Here is an 11,760-nt window from a genome sequence, read left to right on the forward strand (position 1 = left end):
ACTGCTCTGGGGTTAATCGTGGATTTGGTTGGTCATCTTGCCTTCTAGGTGGTGATATTGGTCTTGTCGGAATTTCTAAGTTGATCGGCATATTAGCCCCTTAAAGGATATTTCCCACATTTGGTGGCTAACTTCACGAGTTGGCCTTATATTTTGAATATTTGGCATTTTTTTAGTCTGTCGAATATGTTGATTTGCCAAATTATTGGTCCCATTATGACTATTCTGACCGGCAATAATATGATTATTTCCATTATTCTAGCCTTGATTAGAAGATTCGGACCTTTGTATAATTCTTATTGGAGTTGACTACTCTGGCCAATATGATTAGCATTAATGGAGAGGGATTAGGAATGTACCATGTTACCACTAGATTTTGCTTGTAGTGGTTGGTTGAACGATCTTAGCCTCAGCAAGGCATCATTCACAGCATTGATGACGATAGACTTGTTCACCTTTGACATTTGATTCACTATGTAGTTGACCATATTAATCCTGTTGCTCTTCTAATATTCTTCTCATAGTTGCCACCATGTTGGAATTTAATGCAATTTTCCTCAATTGCTCATTCGTGAGATGCCTCGAAAGATCAACTTCTTTCAATTGATTTCCTTCTACCGCTCTCCCAGCGGTTGAAGATTCAAAATGTAGAAAAGACCTCATCACCAATTTGTGGAACTAGATCGTTGTTACCAACAGCATTGTTTGACTCTCTTTGATTTCTGGTTCTTGTCATCGTAGTCTTCTTTCTTTTTTTCTCGTCATAGTCTTCTCGAATCAACTAAATATGCCCTACTGGGCATACCAAAAAGATGTTTCAACGAAAAGATGATAAAATATCTTTTAGAAATATGAATGAAGAGTGAAATCAATAAAATTTGTGAAGGGTTCTTTGTTAAGTTGGATAGAAAAGTAAATGACAACAAATGCAAAGATATGAAGACTAGAGACAAATTTTTTTTTTTTGGTAAAGACTAGAGACAATATGTTTAGCCATGTAAATTGCAGGAATGAATGAATAAAGATAAATTTGAAGAGTGTTGAATTATGTTATTGATTGGGAATTTTTTTACAAAGAATAGGACGTGGGTATTTACAACCCATCATCGACGGTTACAAACAACATATTTTGTATTCAAACAAATAAGTAACTTCCTAATCCTATTAGCGGTTACGTAAAGTTACACTGCGCAATACTTATTTATAAAAAGTTATTCGGCAACACTTATCTACAAGAATTTATAAAAAAAAAATCATAAATTAGCAGTACTAGACATAACCACTCAGCTCTTAAGTTTTCGCATTGATTGCCCGTTATCAATGACTTTGTCAATCAACTTTTCAAGACTTGATGAAGGATCGCATCGATAACTTCTGCATTGTGTTGTTGATAATTTATTGACAAGTTGTCAATTTTCTTCAAATTGTCGATTCCCTTGTTCATTGATGACTTTTGTTTTTTCCAAACTTTGCTTTTATCAACTAAGTTTGCCACTTGTCAATTATACCCAAAAGTTAAATTTTTTGGTGTCAACAGCTGGCAAGCTTCAACAAGGAGAGGAACCATTCGAACAATCTCTATATAAGGCAGGAAAAAGAAATCTAATTCACAACTCAACCAAATTTTACGTATTCTTCAATCATAGACCTTCACTAAGCGGATATAGTTAAACCCCAACAATTTGCAATATCATATGTTCCACTTATCCTAGGGTTTAACATATTCAAAACCCCATTGACTAAGGTTCTTCCTAATTTCCTAAGTAATTGTCATGGCTTTCTTTGCTGACGCGATTCCCATTTGAAAAGTTTCGTAGGAAACGTATGAGTTCCAAGATGAAGAAAAGAGAGAGCATGTGACTAATGGCTCGCTGTTCAATAAGCTCACTTTCTTGGTGAATTTTTTTTTTTTTAACTTCATTGGTCTAAAATAGATATCAAGGCAATAGCACAAATATAAGCTGTAAAGGAATATCTAGGGATATACTAAAAACATTATGCACAATGAGGCATCTTGATATTTTGACGCACACACTTCGTGAATGATATTAATCTTTGTCAATTCAATAATGAGATTTCGCTATCATTTTTTAAAAAATTATTTTTTATGCAATTTTTTTATTTAATTAAATTTCATCTTTTGAAATTTTTCGTTGGAGAATGTAATAGTGATTTTATTTTGGAAAATCTTCAAAGAGGGTTTTTTTTTCTCCACACCGATCATCCCATTATGCACCTACCTAAGTACGTACGTACGTACGTATGTATGTATAGAGAGAGAGAGAGAGAGAGAGAGAGAGAGAATAAAACCAATAAGAAACGATGGTGATATGCACAACAAAAGTGAAAATTGTAAATCAGTGATTGTGATAAAAAATTGTCTATATGAACTTTTTTTGTAGATTCTACTTGACAATTTGTCCTTAAATTTGCTTGACTATGTATAAAAAAACTACGTTTGTTCGAAATTTCTTTTTTCGACAAAACTAATTTATATGGAAGTAAATATCTAACAATGAAAAAAAGAGAACATATTACCTTTAATATATCCTGGATACCTACAATAAGGAAAACTAAACATGTCAAATTCTTAATTATGGTAATTAGATCCTACATAGAAATAGAAAAAACTAGAAAAATGAAAGTTAATAAATTTAGGGCCATAACTTAAATTGCAATTGCATGATTAAGGGCGATGTTCTCTTTTTGAATATTTTGGTTGATATTGTTTCTAAATCGATTATCTCAGTAATTTTATTTTGTTGCCATTCTCTCATTTTCCATTGATAAATACTAAAGATTCGATTTCTTACCATGTTGAGAAACGCAAAGAGAGTAGTGTAACACGGCCCACGGAAGTTTCTTCATCCACTTTCCTTTGGTCATCTCTTTCGTTATATAACGCTCAGGGAAAATGAGTAGGTCATCTCTTTCGTTATAGAATACTCGAGATCGAGAGAGAGATATTCTCAGTTTGGTGAGAAAATACTAGTATATTTTTCAGGTTTGGAGACAAACACAATGAAGAAAACTTTATCGGAGGTTCACTGCTTGCTCCTGGTTGTCCTGATAATCCTTGTATCTGACCAAGGTATTGTCTCACTATAATCTTTTCATCTTTCTGTAAGTCGATGATCACTCAACTTACAAGCTTAACGAATCTAGGATGTCTATACAATTAACTTTTTCAAGAATCTTGTGATCATCAACGGCTTTGATATATGCAGTCTGTAAAAACCATGTATTCCACCCACCCGTGGGCAGCTGCGCTGGTTAGGGCATTCCCAGTCTTTACCCCGTGAGACCTGGGATCGATTCCCCAGCACTGCTATCGCGATTTAAGTGGGGGGCCATGGCGGTGGGTTGCTGTGCTAGTTCCCCTCGAGGTATAGTCGCTGTTGGCTGTCGGCCGTACGTGCGGATCCTCGATTATAAAAAAAAAAAAAAAACCACGTATTCCAATATAATAAGTTTATGCCAAACTAAATTCGTTGCATTGATGGCAAAAGATTTGCTCGGACGCAATAATGCATCTAGCCTGTGCAAGTTTGGCCTTGATCCAAATGATCAAATGACCATTATTGCTTTTACTTGTGAAACGGACAGGATTGATCACTCAGTTAACTAATAATATCAAGTTGCATGATATCAAATTGCGTTTTGACATGACTCCTTACCTTCGAACTCGATCCGCCATGCCAAGTAATCCTTCTCATCGCTATAATCAGTTGGCTAGGTCAATTTTCTTTTGGGATTTTGATATCCAAATCCCATAGAAGGTGAATGAGGAGTATGGTTTAGACAGTTTTGTTTTTCGCCGAGCATATATGTTGGTTCAGACAGTTTTGTTTTTCACCGAACAGGCATATTTTTGTTTTGGAATTTTATTTTATTTATTTATTTATTTTTGGACAGATATGTGTGTTCGTGACTGTTCGCCCATTTAGTTTCGGACAGATATGTCTGTTCGTGAACTGAACGAAACTTTTCGATTCTTCGTGACTCTTCATTGTATTTAAATAAAATTCGCGTGGCATTTTTTCTGTTGCTCTCTTATTCTTCATCATTTTCATTTGTGCGATTAATCTACAACGTGAATTCATTGGGCTCGGATCATTCATCAACATTCGGATTATTCATCTGCGCTTTAAGGTTTGTCAAACAACTTTATTTTTTGCATATACGTTATTTTAGGGATCAACATTTTCCACTGGCTCAAGTTACCATTTAGTTATATAACTCCATTTCTGCATCGTGCTTTGAGTGCCTTTTGGTGATTTTTTCATGTCATTAGCAATTCGATTGTTCGACGGAGTTAATATGATCAAATCAAAGTTTGTTGAGGTGCACGTGTGAATTGTGTTAGAGAAGTCCCACATCAGAGAATTGATGTGGTGTGGAGCAGTTAATATATCATAGTTGGCCGATAACTTGTGGTGTGGATACTGTCAATCATTGTGCAATTTCTTTATGTTGTTTTGCTTCTACAAAGACTAGGACTCATCAACCATGTATTGCCATTTCCGTCCAGGTTTGGTGAAGTGCAGCCTCCAACAATCTGAAAGGTGTTCGGTGAAAGACATTACGATAAACCAAAGCTCATCAGGAACGGAACCTTCGGGGATTCCGATTTTCTTGGTTGAAATTTCGAACGAATGTTTGTACCCGTGCACCATCATGAACGTCCACCTCCACTGCGGCGAATTCAGCTCCGACAATCTGATAAAACCCGAAATATTCAAGCGGCTTACCTATGACAACTGCTTGGTGAATAACGGGGCAGCCCTCACCCCCGGTCAAGTCCTCTCTTTCAAGTACTCCACCACCCGCATGTACCCCCTCTCTGTTTTACATCTCGACGTCTCTTGCCCCACCTGATAAACTTTAATCTAAGATTATCAATTTCTAGTCGTCTGGGTGTGTTAGACCTATACAGGTATCGGTGTCATAAGAGATTTTCAGATTTCTTTTGTTCTTTGGAGGACCATGTTGCCGGGATTCTACAGAAATAAAGCAGCATTTCATTGCAATTACCCTTACTATGTCGCTGTTACAACTTTCTTCTTTTGTCATGTGCTTGAGTGTGGCTTTCGTTGCCAATGGATAGTATTCAGCTACCTCTTTTCTCACATCTTGTGTCATTTCTCTGACACCGGTTGAGATATGTCTCGAGTTTAAGCCCAAAAAGTTTCCGTAGGATTCTGCGTAGAGTTGTTTCCTAGTTTGACAAGATTTCCTAAAACGAGTTTCTTATTTTGGATTTAACCCTTGTATATAAATAAGAACTGTCTTCGCTATGAAGAGCATCTAGAGGTGACTTCTTGTGAATTTCACCTTGAAGTAATTTAAAAGTATTGAAGCCAATAAATTTTGTGGTAAGATTTGTGTGATTTTTTGTAAGATTGAGTGATTATTGCAAGAATTACCAAAATAGTGCTAAACCTATTGCACTTTGCCAGGTTATTCTTAAACTTTTCAATTTGGCCACTAAACTAATTACAGGTTCCAAGACTAGGTAGGCTACTGGATCAGTCCCTTCTCAGTCCCCTGTTCCCAGTTATTAGTTGGATTCCACACTGTAAACATATGAATCCACCAGCTTATCATGTCCACGCTAGATGAACCTTTCCACAGGTATCTTAAAACCATATCAAACCAGCAAACGTTCCCCAAACATGAGTCATGAGCATACACGAAACCTTAAACAAGATGGTAACAACTCAACTCCAACTATAGCAAAGTATCTTGCAACCAGTTAAATCGTTCTCAAATGGAAGGAACACTAAGACACAATGTGACATTCTGAAATTCGACTCATTTTTCGGGATTTATGAAATGATTGTATCTTCGATGCACTTTAGTTAAGTCTCACTCGAAATTGATCACTCTTGAGAAGACTAACCATTAAAGAATGGCTAACTAGGAATTAAGTACATTGACCTAAGAATTTGGCTGTGAATCGACACTTCGACCATAAAAATTGACGAGGAGATATTTTGGGCCATTATAGACCAATCCAAGAATGGTTATGGAATGATTCGCAAATATTGTACAATTAGATCGCAGGTGAATCCGCTTAACCATTGTATGAATTTTGAACGATCCTAAATCTAATCCGAACGATCGCGTCAATTGGAACTAATGATTGACCCTCGCAATTACGTGACAACTGAGGTTGTCATGGCTCGAGTAAACTTAGATGTGGCCCGATATTGGATCGGCCACAAGTTGATACGCGTAACTCTTAAAAGCCGTCCGTTTGTTTGAGACACACTAAAATTGCATTTATTGACCATCACTTGGAATCCGGATTTGGGAATCGAATTTCTCGAAAACCACAACTAATTCATTAGACGACGTCACATTTGGCGTGGCCAACCTTAGGGCTACTCGGATTTGTCGAAAAAGTAAAATTTGGATCGGGAATGAAAAATGACAATTTTACCCCTGGAATTATTTGAGTTCATTTGAAAAGTAAAAGGGCATTTTGGTAAAGTTGCTGCCCCCATGCTAGCCGAAAATATTGGACCAGAATGCCCCTCTCTCCTCTTGCTCATTTCCTCTTTTGCCCCTAGGAGTTAGTGGAGTTGACCAATATGAGCCATTGGATCTTTGATGAGATTGTCTAGTTAATCCTAACCCTTGAATTGAGTCATAGTGGGGGTAGTTGACCTACTTAAGTCACTCAACTCTTTTCTCTCTCTCTCTCTCTCTCTCTCTTCCCTTCCCCCCCCCGGCTGACTTCCCGCTGATCTCCACCGACTCCATCAACTCCTCTCCTTCTTCTTTTTCTTCTTTTCTTCTTTTCCTTCTTGGCTTCTGCCCCTCGCTTCTTCGATGCTGCTTTCGTTTCTGCTCCTGCTCCTTTGCTGCTGCTGCTGCTTCTTTCGCTCCTGCTTCTGCTCCGCTGCTGCTGTTTTGCCGATCTTGTTGCTACCCTTTTCCCCTGAGTCATTCTTGTTTAGACTCGAGGTAAGTGACTTCCTAACCCTTGACTAGGCTAAGGGGTTACAAATGGACATGTTAGGGGTTGATTCATGGCTGTGAATAATTGGTTTAGTGGTTAGATGAGCTTGAATTACTAAATGGTTCATGTTGGTTGATTCTCAGATCCGTTGCTGCTATGCGTCTGTGTTTTGCTATTTTTGTGGAGATCAATGTGGACCGAATTTAAGGAAGTATCCTTCATAAAAGTTGATCCCCACATCTTGAAGTATGTCATATATTAAATTTGCAATTTTTGGAGACCTCTTTGGGGTATTCAGAAGTCCATTTTCGGACCGTCACCACTCTGCCGGATTTACTGTTCACCCGATCAGCATATCTTTCTGAATTTTTATAAAATTTTCCAGACCTCTTTTCAACAAACTTCCTTCATGAAAGTTGTCAAGAACATTTGTTTCTATGACATATAAAAAATTTCAAGGTTTTCCAAGGAGATTTGGGTACTGATTGAAAGGGATTTCTAAGTCCGAACTGTCTGCCCTGGTAGCCATATTTTCGATCTGACTTTGGGTGACAAAAAGAGCTATTTATAGTTGTAATTGGATTTTGTGTCCTTCATGAAAAATGTTTATCAAGATGTTTCCAATGACATATCCAAAATTCAGAATTTTTGGAGTTGAATTACTATTTATTTCGAAAGGGTTTCAGTTACTGCACAATTGCCAAATTTTAAGCTCGATTTTGTGCAAACTTGGTTTCTCTCTCTCAAGAACTTTTCGATGTTGTTATTGTACATGAGGACGTGGCTAGTTATGAGCTGAGCATGAATTGGATGGCAATTGGCTAATCGAAAGATGAGAAATTGATTTGAGTATTGAATACCCGTATAATCACATAATACCCTGAGGCGTGTTACGCGAGGTTAAGATGAGACTTGGTTGAGTGATTGAATGCCCGTATGCTCACATAATACCCTGAGGCGTTTTACGCGGGGTTGTGACCCGTCTTGATGCTTTTTACGCGAGACGATACCCGATTTATCGGATGCCCAATGGGTGACTGGATGTCAATCGCGGTGGAGGCCGGTTTGATGCTTCTCATGGAATGCCGTCTTGATGCGTGTGATGCAGAACGATGCCCGGTTACGCCGGAAGCCCTATAGCCTGATTCGTTTTACGCAGGTTCGAGGAGCCTGAGGGACCACTAATAATATGGACCTTGTGATTGTGATATGCATTGTGGTATGCTATGTGAGATTATTATTGGGCATGTCTGGATTATTAAGTGTGTTGTGCATGTGCTTGCCCCGATTCGATTTGTTATGTGCGATGAATGATTGTCGTGTTGTGGCTATATACTAACGTGCAAGGCTTGTGTGTGTGCCAAAGCGAGGTAAGGACGCCTGTGATTGTTGTGGCACGTTGAGTGATAACCTTGCATGCTCCGAACTGTCCTGCAGTACGCGTTAGCCTAAGCAAGGCTTAGGTAGTGACTTATTGAAATTTATTCTCATTGTTGAATTACAAACATTTCAGAGCCCTGAGCCTTATGATGATATGAAAGATCCGAGAATGCTGTCAGGGTACCATGGGGATGATTAGTAGGTTTAGCAATCCCGTCTTTTGGAGTACCCTTTTGGTAGAGAAGCTAGGCTAACCAACCACCGATCTTTTTTGTTGTGTGTGGTGCCTAGATAGCGGCCTCTAGTAAGGCTTGTATGATGTGAATTTGTAAGCAACGCTTTGCCTATAAAAGTGTTTTATGGATGTGATTCCATTGTCTCTTTGTTATCCCGTTTAATTGATGTTGTATGGAGAGTTCGATTTGCTTCCGCGTGTATTGCTCTTTAGTTCATTTGTTTGGGTCGGCAACAAGTCCTGGGATGTCGCATTCTCAACAACTGTGGTGGGATGACGCATACCCATGGGGATCGGGCCATGACACACAAGTCTCACTCAAGCATCCTCGTGTCCAACCGAAGCGAGAAGCATCTTCTTGTAGTATGTGTCATTTGCAATAGCCTAATAACACTGCTAACTGTTATAAAAGTTTAAATTGGTAAGCTATTAAATGAAGGTGTGATTTTAATATTTAAATATTCTTATACTCCTCCTCATGCTTAATTATGTATTTTTGCCTAGTACTAAGCGTGAAAATATTTTATTGATGAGACAAATATGGGCCTAAAGAGATTCGAACTCGGAACCTTCTGCTCTGATACCAGGTGAGATTTTATGGGACCGTTGACAACTATTCTAAAAGCTTAAATGTTAGATGAAGGCGTGATTTTGATATTTGAATATTCTAACAGTGACTACTCTAATAAAGCCCATTCATCTGTTCCTAGCTTGTAAAGGCCAGATGTAGTACTTTCGGAAAAATTACCAAAAAGTCCTAAACATATTCCATTTTTGCCAATTTAGTTCTAAACATTTTAATCGTATCAATTAAATCCTAAACCTTTTTACGTTTTGCCAATTGAGTCTATCGGCCAATTTTGGCTGAAAATCATTGACGTGGACTTCGGCCGTCCTACGTGGTACAGCCGACACTGACATGGATAATTTTTAATAATATTTGGGGATGTAAATAACATTTTCAAGAAATGAGCGCACAACTCTAGTCCTCAAAGAGAAGCAAGCCAATGTTTTCTTAGCAGTAGTCTTCTTTGCTTCTATGAACACCGCCTTTACTTTGCACGGACGGAAGTTTGCGACTTCATGATCGAATAGCAAGCAAATGCGTTTTCACACGCTCATGTAGACCGAGTGAGAACCTTCAAATGAACCATGCTCATTTAGAAACAAGCTCCTGCAAAACATAAACCATGCTCGCTGGTCATTGATTTTGACAGAGATGGATTGTTCGACAACATGAAGGTGATGTCATGGGGAGACCTTCGCGGCCATCGCCGGAGGCCAGCGAGGGCTCGACAACCCTGCTGGCCATAATAAAAAGAAAAAGAAAAGAAGGAAGAGAGAAGAAAATAAAATAATGAAAAATATTAAAATATTATTAAATATTATCTACATTAGTGCCAGCATGGCTGGCATCCACGTCAGTGATTTCTGACTAAAATTGATCGGATCGACTCAAATGGCAAAACGTGAAAAAGTTTAGAACTTAATTGGCACAATTAAAAGGTTTATGACTGAGTTGGCAAAAGCGTAATATGTTTAAGACTTTTTTGATAATTTTTCCTAGTACTTTCTAAAACTACTTCTTCGAACAAGTCAAGCACTTGATTGGATGCCTTCAGATCCTGCATACAGGTTTCAAGATAAATATGCTACCGGAGCAATCTCTTGGAGTAAGCTGTGTCTTAAAATGGACAGAAAATTCTCTACTAAGAAATTGTAAGACATTCAACAACTGACATCTGACATACAAACTAGGAACATATTTGGCCTAATTTCAAAAAAAAAAATCAATTTTAACTTGAGTGACAATTTTAGCCCAAACTTTTCTTTATCTCATAAAAACTCATCAACTTTCACTTAAATCCCAAATCTGGCCCCGTTGACTTGAAATCGTTAATTGTCTTACATGACTGTTCTACCTCGGCAATAAATCCACGTCGCTTGCTAGCTGGATTTAAAGAACTATTAATTGTTTTTTTTATGAACCACAACTTGAAGAATAACGGTGATGTTGTTCGGGTCTCCTTCACTTCACCGACAAGTCAAAAGGATTTTCAGATTGAATCTCTCCGGCTAGCCTCTACCGTTTCGTCGTAATCTGAAGTTGTGGACCACCGCCCGTCGAGATACGCCATGGAAAAGATCCGCCAAGCTTACAATTAGAACCTTTTTTCAAAGTCCAAGCCCTCCCCCCGAAACTTCAAAGTCTACATCAAATAGACATTAATCAATTGATCTTATTTAATATATAAGGCTCTAGTTATGGACATTAATAATTGGATTTTGTTGGGCAGCATAGTGAAGGAGATTCTAAAGTTGTGCCCTACAATCTACAAGATCTCAAGTTTTAGTTAATGGATGCCAGATTTGGAACTCGAGTAAAAAGTTAGTAATTTTTAGGGTTAATACCACGAAAAACCCTAAACTGGTACACTCGTGACACATTTACCCCAAACTTTTTTTTTTACCATAAAAAACTCCAAACTGGTACATCTGTGATAATTTTACCCTGAACTATTTTTTTGACCACCAAAAATCCCAAACTGGTACACCTGTGACAATTTTACCCTGAACTTAGCACAAAAAATCTCAAACTGGTATATATGTGACAATTTTACCCTGAATTAAAATTTTAATATTATTTTTTATTTTTTCGAATTTTTATTTATTTTTTATTCTTTTCTTTTCTTTTTTTTTCATCTTCAACCTCTCGGCCGGTTGCCGGTCCGGCACGAGCGCCGGCGAGGCGACCCGCCACGCCGGCAGGGCGACCCTCGCCTACGTCGGGCGAGGGCCCCCGCCGGCGTCGGGCGAGGACCATCCTCGCCAGCCCAGGGCAAGGGCGACCCTCACCCGACTCAGGCGAGGGCGGCCCTCGCCAGATCCGGCGAGGGTCACCCTCGCCGGTATCGGGCGAGGGCTGGCCTCGCCGGATCTGGCGAGGGCGGCTCTTGCCGGCTTCCGCCTCTGGCCGGTCGCCGGATCGGCGACCGGCCAGAGGTTGAAGGTGAAGGAAAAAAAAAGAAAAGAAAAGAAAAGAAAAAATAAAAAAATAAAAAAATAAAAAAAATAATATTAAAAATTAGTTCGGGGTAAAATTGTCACATGTGTACCAGTTTGGGGTTTTTTGTGGTATGTTCGGGGTAAAATTGTCACAGGTGTACCAGTTTGGGGT

General features: G+C 38.6%; 1 protein-coding gene across 1 annotated transcript; it reads left to right on the forward strand.

Annotated features, from left to right (window-relative positions):
* Positions 1–2,944: 2,944 nt before the first annotated feature.
* LOC130138536 (TPD1 protein homolog 1-like) lies at positions 2,945–5,033 on the forward strand. The gene is made up of 2 exons (XM_056312802.1): positions 2,945–3,091; positions 4,532–5,033. The coding sequence occupies exons 1-2, from the start codon at positions 3,022–3,024 to the stop codon at positions 4,876–4,878; spliced, it is 417 nt and encodes a 138-aa protein (XP_056168777.1). The 5' UTR covers positions 2,945–3,021; the 3' UTR covers positions 4,879–5,033.
* Positions 5,034–11,760: the final 6,727 nt, after the last annotated feature.

Source organism: Syzygium oleosum, unplaced genomic scaffold (genome assembly GCF_021117445.2).
Source record: "Syzygium oleosum isolate NSW1041296 unplaced genomic scaffold, Sole_v2.1 Sole_v2.06, whole genome shotgun sequence".
Classification (NCBI taxonomy): Eukaryota; Viridiplantae; Streptophyta; class Magnoliopsida; order Myrtales; family Myrtaceae; genus Syzygium; species Syzygium oleosum.